Source organism: Glandiceps talaboti, chromosome 1 (genome assembly GCF_964340395.1).
Source record: "Glandiceps talaboti chromosome 1, keGlaTala1.1, whole genome shotgun sequence".
Lineage (NCBI taxonomy): Eukaryota > Metazoa > Hemichordata > Enteropneusta > Spengelidae > Glandiceps > Glandiceps talaboti.
This window is the reverse complement of record NC_135549.1, coordinates 32,897,147-32,918,747: the sequence shown is the minus strand read 5'-3', so window position 1 is coordinate 32,918,747 and position 21,601 is coordinate 32,897,147. Positions and strand designations below refer to the sequence as shown.

Below are 21,601 nucleotides of genomic sequence, written 5' to 3'. Positions count from 1 at the left end.
TGTAGAAATACTAAATATTTTTTTTTTTAAATATTGCACAATTTTTCACGTAGTAATGTCCGACCTACAGACGTGTGTCTGACTTTGCCAAACAAATAAATTCTAAGCGAAGGGCATTGTGATACAGTAATAGCCGTATAGAGAAAATGATAACACAGACAGACAGATAGACAGAGATACATACATACATACATACATACATACATACATACATACATACATACATACATACACAGAGCTAGAGAGAGAGAGAGAGAGAGAGAGAGAGAGAGAGAGAGAGAGAGAGAGAGAGAGAGAGAGAGAGAGAGAGAGAGAGAGAGAGAGAGAGAGAGAGAGAGAGAGAGACATACACATACATACACACATACTGCTGTCCTATTTTTGTAACCTCCCTTTACGCGGGGCGGGGGTAAAACTGATAATTAAAAATGACTTTATTATGTATAATGCCAAATCCCCCCCCCCCCGACATTGTTATAATTACAGGTAAACATGGCAACCAACTTGGACGTATCGATATATAGTTCTGCCTTGAAAGACAAGAACAATACAAACCATATTCTGCAATCGGATGAAATGAAATTGGTTAGGGCCGTTAAGGAAGGGGATGTAGAAGAAGTTAAAAACTTGCTACAGGTAAGTATATGATGTGAACACGTTGTTGAAAATATGCATCGTCAAAGGTGTTCTACTTGGATGACGTCACGTATGAAACAAATTGAGGTAACTCCCCTGGCTTGACTGACGAGATTAGGGTAACTCCCCTGGCATGACTGACGAGATGTTGAGGTAACACGCCTGACATGGCTGACGAGATGTTGGGGTAACACCCCTGACATGACTTACGAGATGTTGGGGTAACTCCTCTGACACATTTAAGGAGACAAAAAGTACTGTGCTGTGCTGTGCTTAATATTGTAGACTTCAGTGTTTTAGTGTGTGTATCATGATATGTCCTGAAGCTAGCCATGTGTATCCGCGAATGTATATTTGTTAGTGTTGCAATCAAGTTTATTCAACAAGAATGGAGCCACCGCCAATCCTTTTACAAAGGATAATTGAAAATGGTAATCGGAAAGCATAAGACAAAATATAACTCTAAAATATATGAATTTACAAAGACTGTAGCATACTCTCTCTCTGTTTGAAAGCCTATACATAAATAGCTAACTGTGTAATATATGACATATGGGCTTCTTGAGGAAAGCAAGATTAGTGCTTTTCCTTGACTAGGGTGATCCGTGAAATTATTTGGTAGATTTTCGCTTGGCTGGACAAAATAACAAAAAATGAGCGAAAACCAAATTTCAGTTGACTTGTTCGCAAATTCAACATGGCTATATTATACATCGTCAAGATTCAAAGTACTGATGTTATGCTAACTGGTTACACAACGAATGCCTTTTATACTATGTCATTTCTGCAGCTTGTACGTGGGTCTGACTGCAGCTTGTACGTGGGTCTGACTGCAGCTTGTACGTGGGTCTGACTGCAGCTTGTACGTGGGTCTGACTACAGCTTGTACGTGGGTCTGACTGCAGCTTGTACGTGGGTCTGACTGTACTTGTACGTGGGTCTGACTACAGCTTGTACGTGGGTCTGACTGCAGCTTGTACGTGGGTCTGACTACTTGTACGTGGGTCTGACTGCAGCTTGTACGTGGGTCTGACTGCAGCTTGTACGTGGGTCTGACTGCAGCTTGTACGTGGGTCTGACTGCAGCTTGTACGTGGGTCTGACTACAGCTTGTACGTGGGTCTGACTGCAGCTTGTCCGTGGGTCTGACTACAGCTTGTACGTGGGTCTGACTGCAGCTTGTACGTGGGTCTGACTGCAGCTTGTACGTGGGTCTGACTGCAGCTTGTCCGTGGGTCTGACTACAGCTTGTACGTGGGTCTGACTGCAGCTTGCACGTGGGTCTGACTGCAGCTTGTACGTGGGTCTGACTGCAGCTTGTACGTGGGTCTGACTGCAGCTTGTACGTGGGTCTGACTGCAGCTTGCACGTGGGTCTGAGCACATTGGGATAGTAATTTGTACCGAAATTGAAGATGTTCAGTCGACCCGTCCACTGCTCATCACCGCACGTAAGCAGGCTGTTAGAACAACCAGCGATATTGAGCTAAATCCCGATCCCCGTCAAACTAGATTAACGTCGAAAGGTTATCTAGCAGTTGGGAGTTGAAGACACCACAACAGAAAGTGTCATGTCAATTTGAAAAAAAAAAAACATCGACAATCAGACATGAAGGCGATGAAGCCAGACACGCGAGGAATAGGAGATAGACTAGTGTAGACCAATTGAAAAAACCCCAGGAATTTCTTAGGAATCAAAATGAAGATTTAAAGACTGGAGGAAATCACGGCTTGAAATTGGGTGCGGGAAACCTGGTCAGATTGTGAGAAATCTGTTCGTGATTGCATGATAAATAAACTTGACATTCACGAAGATGTCGATGAAAATAAAATTATCATTAAAAGGGCGCACAGATAAAAAGATTAAACGGCTGCTAGGAGAACTAATGAAGTAGCTTTTCTTGCCCGGAATGTATGTTAGTTTGATAGTGTGATAGGGACAAGAGTTGGTACCTTAAGATCCGTTTTTTTTTAATTGTTCACCACAGATAAAGCTATGTTGTTGTTATCATAGGTATGTGTACATGTGTCATAATGGTAGCAATACAACACAATATAGATTTAATTGTACATTATGTTGTGGTTAATTACACAGACTACCAAACTGGATGTCAACATTGCTGTAGAGGACGCCAATCTCACCGTCACTCCATTACAGTTAGCAGCTGAACAAAATGATTTCAGACTCACCAAATTACTTGTAGATCGAGGTGCAAAGCGTTTAGTGAAACCAAAGCTTCCAACTGGTATGTAAAGGTCACGGAGGGGGAGGGGTGGAGGTTACTGTTGTACTCCTGGCTTCGCCAAGGCTATGACAAAGATAAAAAGTGTAGTGCACAAGTAGAAGCTTGTAGTCTAATGCAATTACACATTTGCCTTTATCATAGCGTTGTTGCTTCCCTATCACATCGTTTACTTGGGTCACTAAATAATAAATCGAAATAAGGGAGCCTTCAGTAATTACAAGGGGGAGGGCCTGCAGATACATTCTAAAAAAGTCACTAAGTAACTCTAAAATAATGTGATTACATAGGCCTTTCGATAATGAAGTGAAAAGGTCAGCTACCCAAGCCATCCCTTCTCATCTTAGTCGTAACATATCTCATCAATATTTGAACCACACACAACTTTAATTTGTCGATGTGTTTCGTTGACATTGCAATGGCATGCTGTCAATTTGTTTTACGATATAACGTGAACGAAATTAGAGTGAAAGTGAAAATGATACACTATCACGAGTGTAAATGGCCCTTCACAATTACCATGGTTACGACCAAAGACAGAAATGGCTAATTAATACAGTACAAATTGATACCCCTATAGTCTTGTAGTTGTTTAGTGTTATGTGGCAATGTACATGTTGACAAAAGTCTGACATCTCCAAGAATCTATCTGACAGGGTAACAAGGCAACTTTCACTCAACAGACTATGACGAAGACCTTTCAGTGGCTTTGGCTAGATTGCGTGTGTATAGCGCCCTCAGTAGTCCAGCTTACCTTACTTTGATATTCGATGATCCTGTTTACGCAGCCTTCCAAACCTCAGAAGAACTCCGTCGACTATCCAATTCTAAGGGAGTCTATGATATATGCAAGGTTTGTACCAAAGTTGAGCAAAGTAAAAAAATTTGCAAAGTTTTGCATCTATTTTTCTTTCACCTGGTATTGTATGCTGGGTGAAAGTAAAGGAATGCAACACGATGATAATATGCGACAAGCCTCGGTCAGATTATCAAAATAAAAATTAAAATGTTACCAAGTTGTCATAAGATGCATCAATGTACCCTGTTTCTTACCTACAACACATAATAATTTGTACCTCTCAACGGGTTTATCACACAGAACTCTGCTTTATTGACAGGCTCAATACAGAAGTCTTGAGGACCAGGTCAAGGCATTGGTTGTTGATTTACTGGAAAACTGTCAGTCTGGTGAGGAAGTCAAGATTTTACTTGGTGGTCGTGAAAATCAAACATCGACTCTAAACAACGCGATGAAAGCGATAGACACAGAACAGAAAATGGTTAGTATATTTCAAACTTGTTTTGGTCACATGCTTTAATATGTAAATTTAAATGTAAAAGTATGTATTAGCCATTACGTAACTCTGGTCTGATTGTTTTATCTTATTCAATCACTTACTTATACCAACAATTCTTTTTTCCCGTCAGTTTATTGCTCATCCGAAATGTCAACATGTGATTCGGTCTGAGTGGTTACGTGGACAACCCAAATGGTCGGAGAAAAATGGAATACACTGGACACTTCTCTATTTTGTGTACTGCTGTGTTGTTTATGTTGCTTTACAACCCATCCTCGTACTATTCTACGTCATAGCACCTTGTTCACCCCTCTCAGCAATAATAGATACACCGAAGTCCCGTTTCCTGATGTACCTGGCATCCTACACATCGTTTCTCGTTATCTTCCTGTGTTTCGGAGTACTGCAGTACCTCGCTCCACACCTTAATCTCAATTACGTCTATTTCTTTTACGCATTGCTGGTCTGGCAAGTAACCATGCTGTGGCGAGAGTTTCAACAACGCATGTTTCACGGATTTTCTAGGTACTCTGCAGACGTATGGAACATTTTGGATTTGATGATTACATGTTCCTTACTTACTATTCTTGTTGCGTATCTGACATGCGCAAAACTAGGTATAAACATTGGCCACACTAAAGAATGGACGGTGATTATCAACCTATCGGCATTCATCCTTGTTCTGGCATTCTTACGATACATGCAGAACTTTTACTTGAACACAACTTTTGGACCGATGCTATTGACCTTCACATCAATGAAATCAGATATTTATCGCTTTTTGTTTCTGTTTGGCTACATCGTGTGTTCTTTCGCCTTCGGATTCTTATATCTCTTTATCGATGCATCCAATGGGTTTTCTGGGTAAGTTTAGAGATCTCAAAGTGAGTTAGTTTTGAATGAAGACAACTGTGACCCATATTTAGATTTGGTAACCAGACTCTTGTCATCCTTAGGTTGATCATTGACATAGATGAAACCAGACTCTTGTCATCCTTAGGTTGATCATTGACATAGATGAAACCAGACTCTTGTCATCCTTAGGTTGATCATTGACATAGCTGAAACCAGACTCTTGTCACATCGATCATTGACATCAAGTATAAATAACTAGCTAAAGTGTCTGAACTAATAGGACATAATAGTAACATTTTACTCAAAATAGAAGGAAGTGTCAATACGTAGTCATTACATATGAATATAAATGAACGGTATGAATTGCTGAAACATCGTATCATTCTATCACACAATTTATTTTGATTTAATTGCTTACAGAATTCAATCGAGTGTCAAGCAACTCTTATTTTCCATATTTGGAAGAGAAAGTACATCTGCATTGGCCGCCACAGTACTTGTTGCTGTTCCTGTTGGCTCAGATTACAGCGCCACTAACGACAAAAACGAGACTCAAACACAGTTCTTTACCGATGGTAACACAACCTATGTCATAATGAATTATGGGTACATTTTCACTACCATGGGTCTGACTTTATATGCTCTATTTTGTATTCTGGTAATGTTGGTATTACTCAACCTGTGTATTGCAATGATGTCAGACACATACACCAAAATCATGGTAAGTATTAATTACACACCAAATGTGAATTTTGATAACTATTATTTTTATTATTATTATCATTATTGAATTTTTTAAATATTACAACAGAGGAGCAAAAAAAACAACACTTTGCCGTACAATGACAAACTGACACCCAGGTACAGGGATCTACATAATCAAACTTGTTTACGAGTAGCTCACACATACATACATACATACATACATACATATATATATATATATATATATATATATATATATATATATATATATATATATATATATATATAGTTTTGGTAGTACTGGAACTCTTTCTTGGTTGTAACTCGGAGTTTCACGCATAGTGCGATCGTCAGACAACTCTGAGTTGTCTGACGATCGCACTATGCGTGAAACTCCGAGTTACAACCAAGAAAGAGTTCCAGTACTACCAAAACTATTACGCTCTGCCACTGCGGTATAGAGCACTGTCTTAGCAGATTGATACTCACCGAGTTATATATACATATATATATATATATATATATATATATATATATATATATATATATATATATATATATATATATATATATATACACACACACACAGGTTTTGAAAATTTGAACAGAATTACATGCTATTGACCCTTCAGAACTGTTTCGTGAGGTGTGTATTCCTCACTCATCAGAGGTAGATATGTGTGTGTGTGTATATATATATATATTCTGCGACAATGACACGTGTATTTGGTATTCATTGTTACATATTTTTGTTTGATATTTTTTCAACTGTGTTTATGTCAACTGATATCTCACAACAGGAAAACATCGATGTGGAGTGGAAATTTGTCCGTACAGGAATATGGTTGGAATTCTTCAGTGGACCAGTTCTCTCACCACCCTTTAACGTCATTCCAACAGCATATTGCTTTCTGAGAGCCCTTAGGTGGCTGCCAAATGTCTTCCAGAAAAGTCGAACTGCATGCATGGAAGATGGCGATATTGAGGTAATGGCAATCAATCAATCAATCAATCAATCAATCAATCAATCAATCAATCAAACAGACAGACAGACAGACAGACAGACAAACAGTCAGTCAGTCAGTCAGTCAGTCAGTCAGCAGTCAGTCAGTCAGTCAGTCAGTCAGTCAGTCAGTCAGTCAGCCAGCCAGTCAGTCAGTCAGTCAGTCAGTCAGTGAAGTCATAAAGCGCCAGTTTTCATTAATACGTAGAATTCAGGGGCGTTGTAAAGTTAGAATGTCTTTAAGTTCTTTTTTAAGGAGATGGCTGCTGTTTCTTCGTATTTCTAACGGCAGTGTATTCCATAGATGGAATGTAGCAGGTAAGAACGAATGGTCAACACACAACACTAGTTTGACTTCCAATGGCAGTGTATTCCGTAGATGGAATGTAGCAGGTAAGAATGAATGGTCAACACACAACACTAGTTTGACTTCCAATGGCAGTGTATTCCATAGATGGAATGTAGCAGGTAAGAATGAATGGTCAACACACAACACTAGTTTGACTTCCAATGGATTAAGTCATATATATAGGTTGGTGATAGTCAGTTGAGAGATTTGCATTTCAGCAATAAGAGTTTAAATTTGATTCTATCCTGGACAGGTAGCCAGTGGAACTCTTTAAGAATTAATGTTATGTGATCATATTTCTTGGCCCGCATGATGATCCTTGCTGCTGTGCTTTTATATACGGTAGGCCAAAGCTTTAGGGGAGATTAATGTTTGTACCAGTTTCCGGCAGTTTTGGTGGTGGTGGTGGTGGTGGTGGTGGTGGTGGTGGTGGTGGTGATGGAGGGGGTGGGGGTGGGGGGACGGACATGGGGGTTAAAAATATAAACCCACCACCACCACCACCACCACCACCACCACCATAAACACCCCAGTCGACTAAAACTTACCTCTTACTATATATATCACAGACGAAATGGTTGACTTTCTTATAAGTACACATAACACATGTTAGCTTGGCTAACAGCTTACGGTGGTTTACAAAGTCAAATGCTTTGGAAAAGTTCAGAACATTGACATATAAAACCTTGTGTTAATGTAATTGTCGTAGTGTATAGACAGGTCAGATAATGTTTGGCCATGCATGATAGTACATAACATTTGATTTGTTATGTAGTTGTCAGGACAGCATTATTTTCAACAACAATTCTAACTTCGTACAAGGTCATAGTAAATACTAAGATTATTAGGTGTCAAGTTTCCTTTTTTGTTTAAATTACAGAAGCGATTCCGAAGGAAGTACGAGCCACCTGGAAGTCTTACTTACGATGAGGTAAAGTATGGGGAATTAAGTATTATGTATGAATTATGAAATGTTGCCAGAAGTGTTGATAGTTGTTCAGAATATACACAAAATATTATGTTCACACCGAATCTCTGATTCTGAAGTTATCTTGATAAAATCTACTTAATCTCGGACACACAGTGTTAAATGTGTGTATGATATATTGGATAGCAGTGAGATTAAATACAATCTTTAGTATGTTAGATACAGTAACATTTGATATAAATTCCTTGCTATTCATGCTAACCATTGAACTCAGTGTTTACCCAATTCTTCGCATGTATATACATGTCGTATTGGCATTTGGTGTGTATGTAGATCTTTGGAATGATCATTAGCTCAGAGACATTGCTGTCTTGCTTGACAATATCGTAATGTCAACCAGTATGTCGAAGCAGATAGCTCAGTCTCTGGACTAAATAAGTATTGACACAGTCTGCTTATCTTGCCAGTACTGCATTTCGTTGGTTTCGTGTAGACAATGCGGGGCGCCACCAAGAGATTATTCTTGAACTGTTCATATAGCCATAATTTCGACAATATTACGACAACAGTACGTATTCATTCCGTCAATCAATACTTTATCGAAATCTTTACCTTTTGTACAAACCTACGTTCGAAGGCTAATTAATAGTCAAGTTCTTTTAATTAGTGTATAGTATAGTGTTTGGTGGTCTTAATTGTATTGTATAGTGTTTGGTGATCTTAATTGAATTGTATATTGTATAGTGTTTGGTGGTCTTATTTATATAGTGTTTGATAGTCTAAATAGTATAGTGTTTGGTAGTCTAAATAGTATAGTGTTTAATAGTCTAAATAGTATAGTGTTTGATAGTCTAAATAGTATAGTGTTTGGTAGTCTTAATTGTATAGTGTTTGGTGGTCTAAATAGTATAGTGTTTGGTAGTCTTAATTGTATAGTGTTTGATAGTCTAAATAGTATAGTGTTTGGTAGTCTTAATTGTATAGTGTTTGGTGGTCTAAATAATATAGTGTTTGATAGTCTAAATAGTATAGTGTTTGATAGTCTAAATAGTATAGTGTTTGGTAGTCTTAATTGTATAGTGTTTGGTGGTCTAAATAGCATAGTGTTTGGTAGTCTAAATAGTATAGTGTTTGATAGTCTTAATTGTATAGTGTTGGTGGTCTAAATAGTATAGTGTTTAGTAGTCTAAATAGTATAGTGTTTGGTAGTCTTCATAGTATAGTGTTTGGTAGTCTTTATAGTATAGTGTTTGGTGGTCTTAATAGTATAGTGTTTGGTAGTCTTAATTGTATAGTGTTTGGTAGTCTTAATTGTATAGTGTTTGATAGTCTTAATAGTATAGTGTTTGGTAGTCTAAATAGTATAGTGTTTGGTGGTCTTCATAGTATAGTGTTTGGTAGTCTAAATAGTATAGTGTTTGGTAGTCTTAATTGTATAGTGTTTGGTGTTCTCAATAGTATAGTGTTTGGTAGTCTAAATAGTATAGTGTTTGGCAGTCTAAATAGTATAGTGTTTGATAGTCTAAATTGTATAATGTTTGATAGTCTAAATAGTATAGTGTTTGATAGTCTAAATAGTATAGTGTTTGGTAGTCTAAATAGTATAGTGTTTGGTGGTCTTAATTATATAGTGTTTGATAGTCTAAATAGTATAGTGTTTGGAAGTCTTAATTGTATAGTGTTTGCTGGTCTTAATTATATAGTGTTTGATAGTCTAAATAGTATAATGTTTGGCAGTCTTAATTGTATAGTGTTTGGTAGTCTTAATTGTATAGTGTTTGATAGTCTAAATAGTATAGTGTTTGATAGTCTAAATAGTAGAGTGTTTGATAGTCTAAATAGTATAGTGTTTAGTGGTCTTAATTGTATGGTGTTTGGTAGTCTAAATAGTATAGTGTTTGGTGGGCTTAATTGTATAGTGTTTGGTAGTCTAAATAGTATAGTGTTTGGTAGTCTTAATTGTATAGTGTTTGGTGGTCTAAATAGTATAGTGTTTGGTAGTCTTAATAGTATAGTGTTTGGTAATCTAAATAGTATAGTGTTTGATAGTCTAAATAGTATAGTGTTTGATAGTCTAAATAGTATAGTGTTTGATAGTCTAAATAGTATAGTGTTTGATAGTCTAAATAGTATCGTGTTTGGTAGTCTTAATTGTATAGTGTTTGGTGGTCTAAAAAGTATAGTGTTTAGTAGTCTAAATAGTATAGTGTTTGGTAGTCTTAATTGTATAGTGTTTGGTGGTCTTAATAGTATAGTGTTTGGTAGTCTTAATAGTATAGTGTTTGGTAGTCTTTATAGTATAGTGTTTTGTAGTCTAAATAGTATAGTGTTTGGTAGTCTTAATTGTATAGTGTTTGGTAGTCTAAATTGTAGAGTGTTTGATAGTCTAAATGGTATAGTGTTTGATAGTCTAAATTGTATAGTGTTTGGTAGTCTTAATAGTATAGTGTTTGGTTCTCTTAATTATAGACTGTTTGGTAGTCTTAATTGTATAGTGTTTGGTAGTCTAAATAGTATAGTGTTTGATAGTCTAAATAGTATAAAGTTTAATAGTCTAAATTGTATAGTGTTTGGTAGTCTTAATTGCATATTGTTTGGTGGTCTTAATAGTATAGTGTTTGATAGTCTTAATTGTATAGTGTTTGGTAGTCTTAATTGTATAGTGTTTGGTAGTCTAAATAGTATAGTGTTTGATAGTCTAAATAGTATAAAGTTTAATAGTCTAAATTGCATAGTGTTTGGTAGTCTTAATTGTATATTGTTTGGTGGTCTTAATAGTATAGTGTTTGATAGTCTTAATTGTATAGTGTTTGGTAGTCTAAAATTGAGACAAATGGACTCTGAATGGAAATGCTCTCAGTGAAGAAATGATGAGTATGCACATTTTGGAACAAGTTATATAATTTGAGAAATGTGGCTGAATCCAATATTCTAATCAGCTTTGCCATACTGTTACGAATGTGTATAAAAATGTGTATACCAAAGTCCACCACAAATATCCCAACCCAGTACATTACCTCTGTCCATCCGAGAGGTTGTACATGTTAGTAAATCGTTTCTCAGAAGCACTGTTTGGGTTTCATCTATCTAAGTGTCGCCTTTCACTTACTTTCATTCTGGTTACCATTCATCGGTTTCATTTTCCATCACAATTTAGGATTATAGGTATTGTATTAGAAGTTTGTTTTTGATTTAGTGAAATATTTCATTACAGCTTATGGCGATCCTACTGAAGAGATATAATGGTAATGATGGACAGCATGACATCTCTGCAATCAGTCACGTTGAAGAAGAACCTAATATTGTTCTTGATGAATCGTGTGATAATGACATCACTATGAGCAAGTGTTGAAACTTGTGTGTACAATCAAACAAACAAATAGACCAAGTATTAAGTGGCTATGTTTTAGGCATTCTTATATATTGTTGATTTTCTTCGTGTATGAGAAATCATGTCAAATAAACCATGAGTTAGGAGTTTATTAACTATAATATGTTTACTCTGAGATATACACTTTTCTTTTGGTGTCCATCTCGTTATATGGCTACCCATAGCAACAGAACTAGGTATTCAATTAGTACGTTTAGTGGTTACGCTATTATGGGATATGTTGTGTGAAGATTAGAGTAAACTAGGGTGAGTGAGTAAGATAGGTGGACTAGTTAAGTAGTGATTAAGGATATTGATAGCACTACTGAACTGATAAGGTTCAGTAGTGCTATAGGCATGGTGTGTGTGTGTGTGTGTGTTCGACCTAAACTCAAAAACCACCACACCAATTGCCTTGGTATTTGGTGGTGACATTACTTGAGGTGTCTAGCTGGGAAATTGTTCAATGCAAACTGATTGGATGACATGTCACGTGTGTTATTTGGGTCAAAATGTGTGATTTTTAGTAAAGAAAACTTAAACAAAAAAAACACTTTGCAGATTCGCCTGAAATTTTGGTGACGATGTTGATATGAGTGTGTACATAAAATGGTGATCATCGGTTATATGCAAATGACGAATACAAATGTGACTTTTTTGTCCGAATGTTTAAACCCAAACATACTTGGCTGATTTGATTTGATTTCGCAGGGATGTTTCTGGGGATGGGCAGATTAATAGACTTTAATTACATGATGATCCCATGAGTGACAATTAGGGCTAAAAAGGTAATATGCTGGGTCAGAGGTCAGACTTGAATAGTAGACATAGGATTGTACACAAAGTCTATTGTTTTATTGATCTTATTAAATCATTAGAGATTAAAGTCTGTCTGTCTGTCTGTCTGTCTGTCTTGTGTATGATGCAAGTGATTTTGGTATTGAACTTTACCTATCAAAATACAGGGGTTTAAATTTGGAATTGATTCTAAAAGTGTTACTCTGCAATTGTGAGTGTGTTATGGTTGTGTAAGTGGCCCTTAGCAACAGTCAAATGAAAGGTTTTTTTGCAAGCATAACAGCAGGAATTGGTAGGCAGTTGAATAAATATTTTTTTTTAAATATGAAAATGTCCTTAGCAATAAGACCACACCCATAGCAACATGTAAACAATGATGTATAATGCCACTATAACACTAGTGAAGGGAAAGGAAATGAATAAACAATCAAACAATGTATGTAGATATGCCTAACAACAACAACACCACCTTTTCGCAACAATTAAATGATGGTGTATATTGTACATATAACAGCATGGATGGGTAGGCATGCGACTAGATCTTCAACAAATGTATGCAAATATGCCTAGCAACAAACCCACATAATCACAGTAGAAAATTAAAGTTTAGCCTCAACAGTTGTGCTATAACTCCGTTGGCTTTTACTAAAACATATAATATTGCCATAGGTAGAAATTAACACAACTCAGCAAAAGTAGTAAGTAAGGTATTACTTTCAACATTTAAGTAGTATTCTACCTCGGGTAAGTAAGGTCCCCTTTAAACACTTAAGTAAGATACAGTGAGAGTATATTAAGTTAGTAAGATAACATACAGTGAGAGTATATATAAAGTTAGTAAGATAACAGACAGTGAGACTATATATAAAGTTAGTAAGATATACTCTCACTGTCTGTTATCTTACTAACTTTATATACTCTCACTGTCTGTTATCTTACTAACTTGATATACTCTCATTGTCTGTTATCTTAATAAAGTTAGTAGGATAACAGACAGTGAGGCTATATAAAGTTAGTAAGATAACAGACAGTGAGAGTATATAAAGTTAGTAAGATAACAGACAGTGAGACTATATATAAAGTTAGTAAGATAACAGACAGTGAGAGTATATAAAGTTAGTAAGATAACAGACACTGAGACTATATATAAAGTTAGTAAGATAACAGACAGTGGGAGTATATTAAGTTAGTAAGATAACAGACAGTGAGAGTATATAAAGTTAGTAAGATAACAGACAGTGAGAGTATATATAAAGTTAGTAGTAAGATAACAGACAGTGAGAGTATATATCAAGTTAGTAAGATAACAGACAGTGAGAGTATATAAAGTTAGTAAGATAACAGACAGTGAGACTATAAATAAAGTTAGTAAGATAACAGACAGTGAGAGTATATAAAGTTAGTAAGATAACAGACAGTGAGAGTATATAAAGTTAGTAAGATAACAGACAGTGAGACTATATATCAAGTTAGTAAAATAACAGACAGTGAGAGTATATATCAAGTTAGTAAGATAACAGACAGTGAGAGTATATAAAGTTAGTAAGATAACAGACAGTGAGACTATATATAAAGTTAGTAAGATAACAGACAGTGAGAGTATATAAAGTTAGTAAGATAACAGACAGTGAGAGTATATAAAGTTAGTAAGATAACAGACAGTGAGACTATATATAAAGTTAGTAAGATAACAGACAGTGAGAGTATATAAAGTTAGTAAGATAACAGACAGTGAGAGTATATAAAGTTAGTAAGATAACAGACAGTGAGACTATAAATAAAGTTAGTAAGATAACAGACAGTGAGAGTATATCAAGTTAGTAAGATAACAGACAGTGAGACTATATATCAAGTTAGTAAGATAACAGACAGTGAGAGTATATAAAGTTAGTAAGATAACAGACAGTGAGAGTATATAAAGTTAGTAGTAAGATAACAGACAGTGAGACTATATATCAAGTTAGTAAGATAACAGACAGTGAGAGTATATAAAGTTAGTAAGATAACAGACAGTGAGAGTATATCAAGTTAGTAAGATAACAGACAGTGAGAGTATATATAAAGTTAGTAAGATAACAGACAGTGAGAGTATATATAAAGTTAGTGAGATAACAGACAGTGAGAGTATATAAAGTTAGTAAGATAACAGACAGTGAGAGTATATATAAAGTTAGTAAGATAACAGACAGTGAGACTATATATAAAGTTAGTAAGATAACAGACAGTGAGACTATATATAAAGTTAGTAAGATAACAGACAGTGAGAGTATATAAAGTTAGTAGTAAGATAACAGACAGTGAGACTATATATAAAGTTAGTAAGATAACAGACAGTGAGAGTATATAAAGTTAGTAAGATAACAGACAGTGAGACTATATATAAAGTTAGTAAGATAACAGACAGTGAGAGTATATATAAAGTTAGTAAGATAACAGACAGTGAGAGTATATATAAAGTTAGTAAGATAACAGACAGTGAGACTATATATAAAGTTAGTAAGATAACAGACAGTGAGACTATATATAAAGTTAGTAAGATAACAGACAGTGAGAGTATATAAAGTTAGTAAGATAACAGACAGTGAGACTATATATAAAGTTAGTAAGATAACAGACAGTGAGACTATATATAAAGTTAGTAAGATAACAGACAGTGAGACTATATATAAAGTTAGTAAGATAACAGACAGTGAGAGTATATAAAGTTAGTAAGATAACAGACAGTGAGACTATATATAAAGTTAGTAAGATAACAGACAGTGAGACTATATATAAAGTTAGTAAGATAACAGACAGTGAGACTATATATAAAGTTAGTAAGATAACAGACAGTGAGACTATATATAAAGTTAGTAAGATGACAGACAGTGAGACTATATATAAAGTTAGTAAGATAACAGACAGTGAGACTATATATAAAGTTAGTAAGATGACAGACAGTGAGAGTATATATAAAGTTAGTAAGATAACAGACAGTGAGACTATATATAAAGTTAGTAAGATAACAGACAGTGAGAGTATATAAAGTTAGTAAGATAACAGACAGTGAGAGTATATCAAGTTAGTAAGATAACAGACAGTGAGAGTATATATAAAGTTAGTAAGATAACAGACAGTGAGACTATATATAAAGTTAGTAAGATAACAGACAGTGAGAGTATATTAAGTTAGTAAGATAACAGACAGTGAGAGTATATAAAGTTAGTAGTAAGATAACAGACAGTGAGACTATATATCAAGTTAGTAAGATAACAGACAGTGAGAGTATATATAAAGTTAGTAAGATAACAGACAGTGAGAGTATATTAAGTTAGTAAGATAACAGACAGTGAGAGTATATAAAGTTAGTAAGATAACAGACAGTGAGAATATATATATCAAGTTAGTAAGATAACAGACAGTGAGAGTATGATCGCAATGGCTTGATTTGACAAGGGCATACGGGTGTAATAATAATAATATAATGGGTGTATTACGTAGTGTTAACAGTGCGATTGTACATGATTTGACAATTGACTTTGTAGGTCAACAGAGTTAAATTTAATGTAATCCCTAGAATACAATAACCTCAATAGAATGTTGTCCTTTTTACCTTCCGTTAGGAAGGTTATATATAGGGGATGACAAGTGTCTGTCTGTGTGTCTGTCTGTCTGTAGGATAATACTAAGAACTTATTAGGTTTTGGTAAACATACCATCAATATTAATGAGCAATTTATGCAATTAATGGTTTTCGGTAATTAGGCTATGTCTTACGAATGCACGCTTCAACTTCAGTATAATTTGGTACATACATTTGTAATATCAAAGCGCATCTGACCTGAAAATATTATTGCTGTAGCTTTTACTTTTAATAAGTTATTGGCATACTTTTAGTAATGAGATCTTTAAGCAAAAAAAGAAGAAAAGAATTGAATCTGGTAGGACATTTTGTCTGAAGTGGTACGATGTGTAGATGTTTGCACTCCTGCTGCTTTCTGTTTGTCGTGAAAACATGCATGAGAAACCGTCCGTCAAACCAGGTCAGCTTCAACTTCCAGGTCGGATTACCTGCTTCCTATAGAAAATTCTTGAATGGACCGTTACACAAAGACCTTGCCAATTTCTTTAACTTTGGACATTTAAACCATAATAATTCACCTTTTGGTGAATTTTGTTCATTTTGTAAACCGGGACGAAATTTCCAATCATCAAGTATGCGTCATGAAATCGCCCTAAAATCAGTATTCCCACATATAATTCATAAATTGAATTTACTGGTATGATTTGATGATTTGATGTAACAACAAACTTGCTGTGAATTCTAAAATTATGTGTTTGTGTGAAATCAAATTGTTGGGCCAATTTGATAGGAGCAATATTAAGTATATTTAGATTAAGTTTTTGATTTGTCTACGTTTCGTCTGAGTAGTTTACCAAATTAATGAAATGTTGTTGATGGCACCGAAATCAACATAACAAAACTGATTGATGATGTCAGGCCTGTCAGTGATGTCTGTCAGGGATTGAACCGTGTCAAATAAAGGGTTAACTAGAATAACGAAAAGTTGCCAGTATTGACTAGGGCTTCACGCATTTGAAATAACAATTCAATGTTACAGTAGTATAACCTATTTGCTATTTAAATTTTATGAAGAAAATCAATTGCCCTGCATGCAGGAGAAACTTGCGCCGACATTTAATTTCAGTACATATTACATCCAAATACATTAATAGGATGACATCTGATTGGGTTGCAGAGTGTAACCATAGATTGTGGAACTTGACTTGGATCATTAGTGATAATCAAATGAAAGGAAATGGCACGTCCTGTGTCCTTGCAATTAAGCTCACATTAAGTGTGTTCAAACGCAATTAGTCCATGAGTATACAGTGCATTGAACTGCATAAAATGTAATGTGACACTTTACACAAAAGATATGCTACACACACAGGAAATACATAAATTTACTTCAGTGTTCGTCGATGTCCTCGAATCTACGAATCTAATTACATGATAATGGCTTTTACAATCCATATTAATCTTTGCTTCTTACTATGGATAATAGGTCACGTGTTATCCCCTTCTAACATCCTCTTTCCTACGGACTTTGCTGGTCATTACATTTTTCTCAGATATTGTCAAGTCACACGACTTGCTTTATCAACCTATCACAATATGTAACTATTCAACCCTTTCATCGAGTCATTAAATATGTTAACATAATCAAGTCAGTAAATGAAAGGAAAAATAGGTGTGAAAAGAAGAGGCAATGTGAAAAATTAAGTTAGGTTGTACAGGTATTTCACTATTTAGGACTTCAGGATTATATATAATATCTCAGAAAGCCAAATTAATGGTAACACAAGGATACTTTTTGTTAGTTGCAGGATATTAACTGGTATGGCTTAGTGATGCTGATTGATAGGGCAACTCTTTGTAGTCAATAGAAACAAAATTTATCGATAGCCTTTGGATATCAACAATTCGAAAACTGACAATAACAAATAACATATAATAAATTTAAACCAAATTATGAATTTAGATCGTACTTAGAACAAATGACACAGAAATCAGCATATAATATTCCAATCGAAAGATTAAGGTATCAAGGGGTTTCTCAAGAGAGAATATTAGTATCCCATTTGTGTAAGTATGAGAAAGCAATGTTGTAGATGATTGAAATGATACAGCTCTAACTAGAAGTCAATTCAAACGGTACGATTCAAATTTATGATAGCAATTTAGAATTGTCCAAACAACCGAAAAATAATAATTATAATATAAAAATAATTATAATGATAATTTCATTGTCAATAACAAAGGAAATGTTTGCATTTAGTATAGTAGTTTAGAGGATCATATATTCAATGTTTTTGTTTATTTCTGTAACTTGACTTTAATTACATAATGTATTTGTGTATTGTTTCATGTCAAATAAAACAAAATACACTATACCATACTATATTATATGTATATAATATACATGTGTGTGTGTATCTGTCTCTCTGTCTCTGTCTGTCTGTCTGTCTGTCTGTCTGTCTGTCTGTCTGTCTGTTTGTTTGTCTGACTGTTTACTAAATACGTAAAGACAGAAATATGAAGTGGAAGAGACAAAGAAATAAATAAGTTACGTACCTTTACATTGGTTGACTGGAGTACTCTGTCGACGGTCAGTGAACCAAGTGTCTAGTCTTGTCATTGTAGCTAACAAAGACAACTGTCAAATACCACTATGATGGTAATTTTATACAATGAGTTAACACAATACACGCATTGTATTTCTACTGATTTATGAAAACTAGCCCTACTTCTCTAAATAGATGTCACATCTAAAATGGATGTCTTCCGTTAGGGCAAAGTCTTAGGATTTGTTTTCATACAGACAGACAAACAGACACAGACAGACAGACAGACAGACAGACAGACAGACAGACAGACAGACAGACAGACAGACAGACAGACAGATAGACAGATAGGCGGGCGGGCGTACGGACGGACGGACGGACGGACGGACAAACACCGCACCATGCCTATAGCACTACTGAACCTATCAGTTCAGTTGTGCTAAAAACTTCATATGCCGTTGAGGAAAAAGTGTGCATTAATTTTGTTACCAGTAGTGTTTATCGATGCTAGGATTGTATAATTTATTTTCATATTGTTGTCCGTATCTGTATTCAAAATGGTGCCCTCAACTACACAAAGTAAAATATATCTTGGCAAAGCAAACGTTTGGAATATGTAGTGTCGGAAATCCTTTCACACTTGGCGACATAAACATAGACAAAACATGACGGTGGTGGATTTGGTCACTGAAATGAAGAACTATGCTGTATTCTACGGTTTACGGTTTGCATACATACAATGTCCAAAATTGCACTCAATAATTAATAAGTATATTTTCAAGATGGGTCCATACTTACAGTATGTAAATGACAAAATAAATATTAAGTTGATTTAGTACCGACACACTTGTGTATGTTCGATCATAAAAAAACGCTTCCACTACTTTGTAATTAGAATCAAGGAATTCAAACGATGTATATCACAGCTTTTATAGCAAACGATGTATATCACAGCTTTTATAGCATACAAAATGTCCTTGTAGTTATTAATTATGAGCATGACCTTTCACCTTTTTGCTATCGGTAGGCAGAGTGTGACCTTGACCACTTTACACTTGTCCTTGTGACTCTAGTTTTAAACATGTTGACAGCACGACTCGATAGTCAACTCGATGCATTTGAGTAGCTCTCGACAGACACCTTTGACAGTAATAAGTCCTATAAATGCCAGTGAATATAATTATATATATATATAATGAATGAATGCTAATATATATGCACGCTATTATGCACGATACAAAACGAACTACTCGCGCTTATGGAAGAACCATTTGATTTGGGGGTGGGCTGAGGATTTTGGGGAAAAATTGTTGGCAGGTGAAGGAGCAAAAAAATTTATCACGTAATGGCTCGAGAAAAAAAATTGTTGCGATGTGCTGAAATCAGCAAAATTTGGGAATCTGATTCACTCATTTTTTCTGGCGGCACGCCGCCTTAGTAATATTTTCAATTATTTGTGAGCAAGTCCTGTGTTTTTTCCAGCATGTATGGTATAAGGCTGTTTTTACAAAAACTTGTTGGGGGGGGGGGGTGTCGGGAGATTTGGGGGGGGGGGTACTCGAAAAAATATGCATAGTGTTGGGGGGATCTGAAACAATTATGTGGGTCATGGGGTACCTGAAAAATAAATTGACTTGATGACTCTTCTTCACACATGGGAAAATTAACCTTTTAATAGTAACAACAACAAAAACACCAATGTTGTTAACAAATTAATACATGTTACAAACAATTGTCTGATTTTAGAATCCTTCATATTGCACATACGAAATAATACATCAATGTAAGAGTTGAATGGCACTTGTTGTTTTTGGTCTAAAAAATACCAGTATCTTAAAATGTGTAGAAAGCAGCTTCAACCATTTCCTATGCTATATCAATGCATAAATCAGTTTCAATGAATATTCATTTAGAGCAAAAGTCCTCCGATTCCAGTGATTGCATGCACTATCACAACACAAGGAATATATGTCATATTCATCAGCTCTTTCCATCACACAGCATTTATTAAGTGGTATACTGATATGCTATACGGTATTGTATGTTTCAAATTTCCTTTTCCACTTTACTGAAAATATTTTTGTTTAATATAACCATCCTTTCATTGTTCCTAAGTGATATCTAACTATTTTATGTAAACTGATTTTAGTACATAGAGTAGAAGACAAATATGGATGATACATTTTATATATTTAAAAAAACTCTCAGAAGTTTAAAAAAAAGTATATCCCAGCCTGTTGCCAAAGTAGAATGTCAATGATAAAGAGTCACTTGAGAAGAACAAATGGAGCAACAAATGCAACAAATGGAGTGGTTGACAAATATCAAGAACTCATGCATGGAAAATTCCTCTCCTATTAACATGACTATAACTTTACAACATAAACTCTAAGGCATGCTAGATACTTTCTAGAAATGGCGAGTTGAACACCAGCTGCTAAATGTGTAACAAATAATAATATTTAGAAAGTTAACTATAGAGAAAAAAGATAAAGAAACTTTTTTATACTAAACTTTACATAAATATAAGTATTAACAAAAGATACACAAACTACTCTGACATGAACCAGTGACATGTAGGTATAGTTATGAACCGCACGTTACAAAATTGATAACCGAGAAAAAAATTGCATTGCTTCTGCATATAGAAGAAATAATTTGATGCAGGACAGTAGAAAGAAATTACTGTCACAGTGGTGGGAACTGTCATACCCACTTCCTCCACCCCACCCGAATCAAATGGTTCTCTCCTTAGAGGTAGACCATTTGATATCCTGGGGGGCTTGGAAGATTGGTGGAGAGTCGTTATTTTTTCCCACCTGCTTGCCTGTGAATTATTTTTTTCTCCTTCGCCTATGCTGGCAACTTTTTTTTCTTTCCTTCTTTGAGATATACGGATTTTATTACGCCTATGTTGAACACCTACTTTTGTTGCCACAATTTTCTGTTTGGTTTTCGCACAGGGTAATAGAGAGTAAAAAGATGTTATTCTATCACACACACAGATTATATTTAGAAAACTATATATTTCTATACATGTTTGATTTTCAATTAACTGAACATCATTGACAGGTTTTATGCCATGGTATGATGACACACTGAAAATGCTAATCGGAAATTTGATTGGTGAGCTCAAACATTCAGACAGACAGGTCAGTTTCTCCAGCCTGGGGGGGATAGGGGGTGGTCAGTGTTTTTTTCATGGGGGGGGGGGGGGTTCTAGGGGGTCTCCCCCTTAGAAGCCATGGAGGATGTTTACTCCTAAAGCCAATTTTAAGCTATTCACAAACACTTTCAGACAATAATTTGC

The 21,601-nt window shown here is 35.2% G+C and overlaps 1 protein-coding gene and 1 long non-coding RNA gene across 2 annotated transcripts; both read left to right on the top strand.

The window, feature by feature from the left end:
* Positions 1 to 492: 492 nt before the first annotated feature.
* Positions 493 to 6,655, top strand: LOC144435956 (short transient receptor potential channel 5-like; the record flags this gene model as incomplete). Its single annotated transcript, XM_078124601.1, has 7 exons — positions 493 to 636; positions 2,730 to 2,880; positions 3,561 to 3,730; positions 3,996 to 4,157; positions 4,306 to 5,039; positions 5,451 to 5,751; positions 6,536 to 6,655. Coding segments are annotated over exons 1-7 (1,782 nt in total), but the record flags the coding sequence as incomplete, so codon positions are not given.
* On the top strand, positions 6,641 to 11,416 carry LOC144442278 (uncharacterized). Its single transcript, XR_013481624.1, has 3 exons — positions 6,641 to 6,721; positions 7,968 to 8,018; positions 11,230 to 11,416. It is a non-coding gene; the product is annotated as an uncharacterized LOC144442278 (long non-coding RNA).
* The last annotated feature ends 10,185 nt before the right edge of the window (positions 11,417 to 21,601 follow it).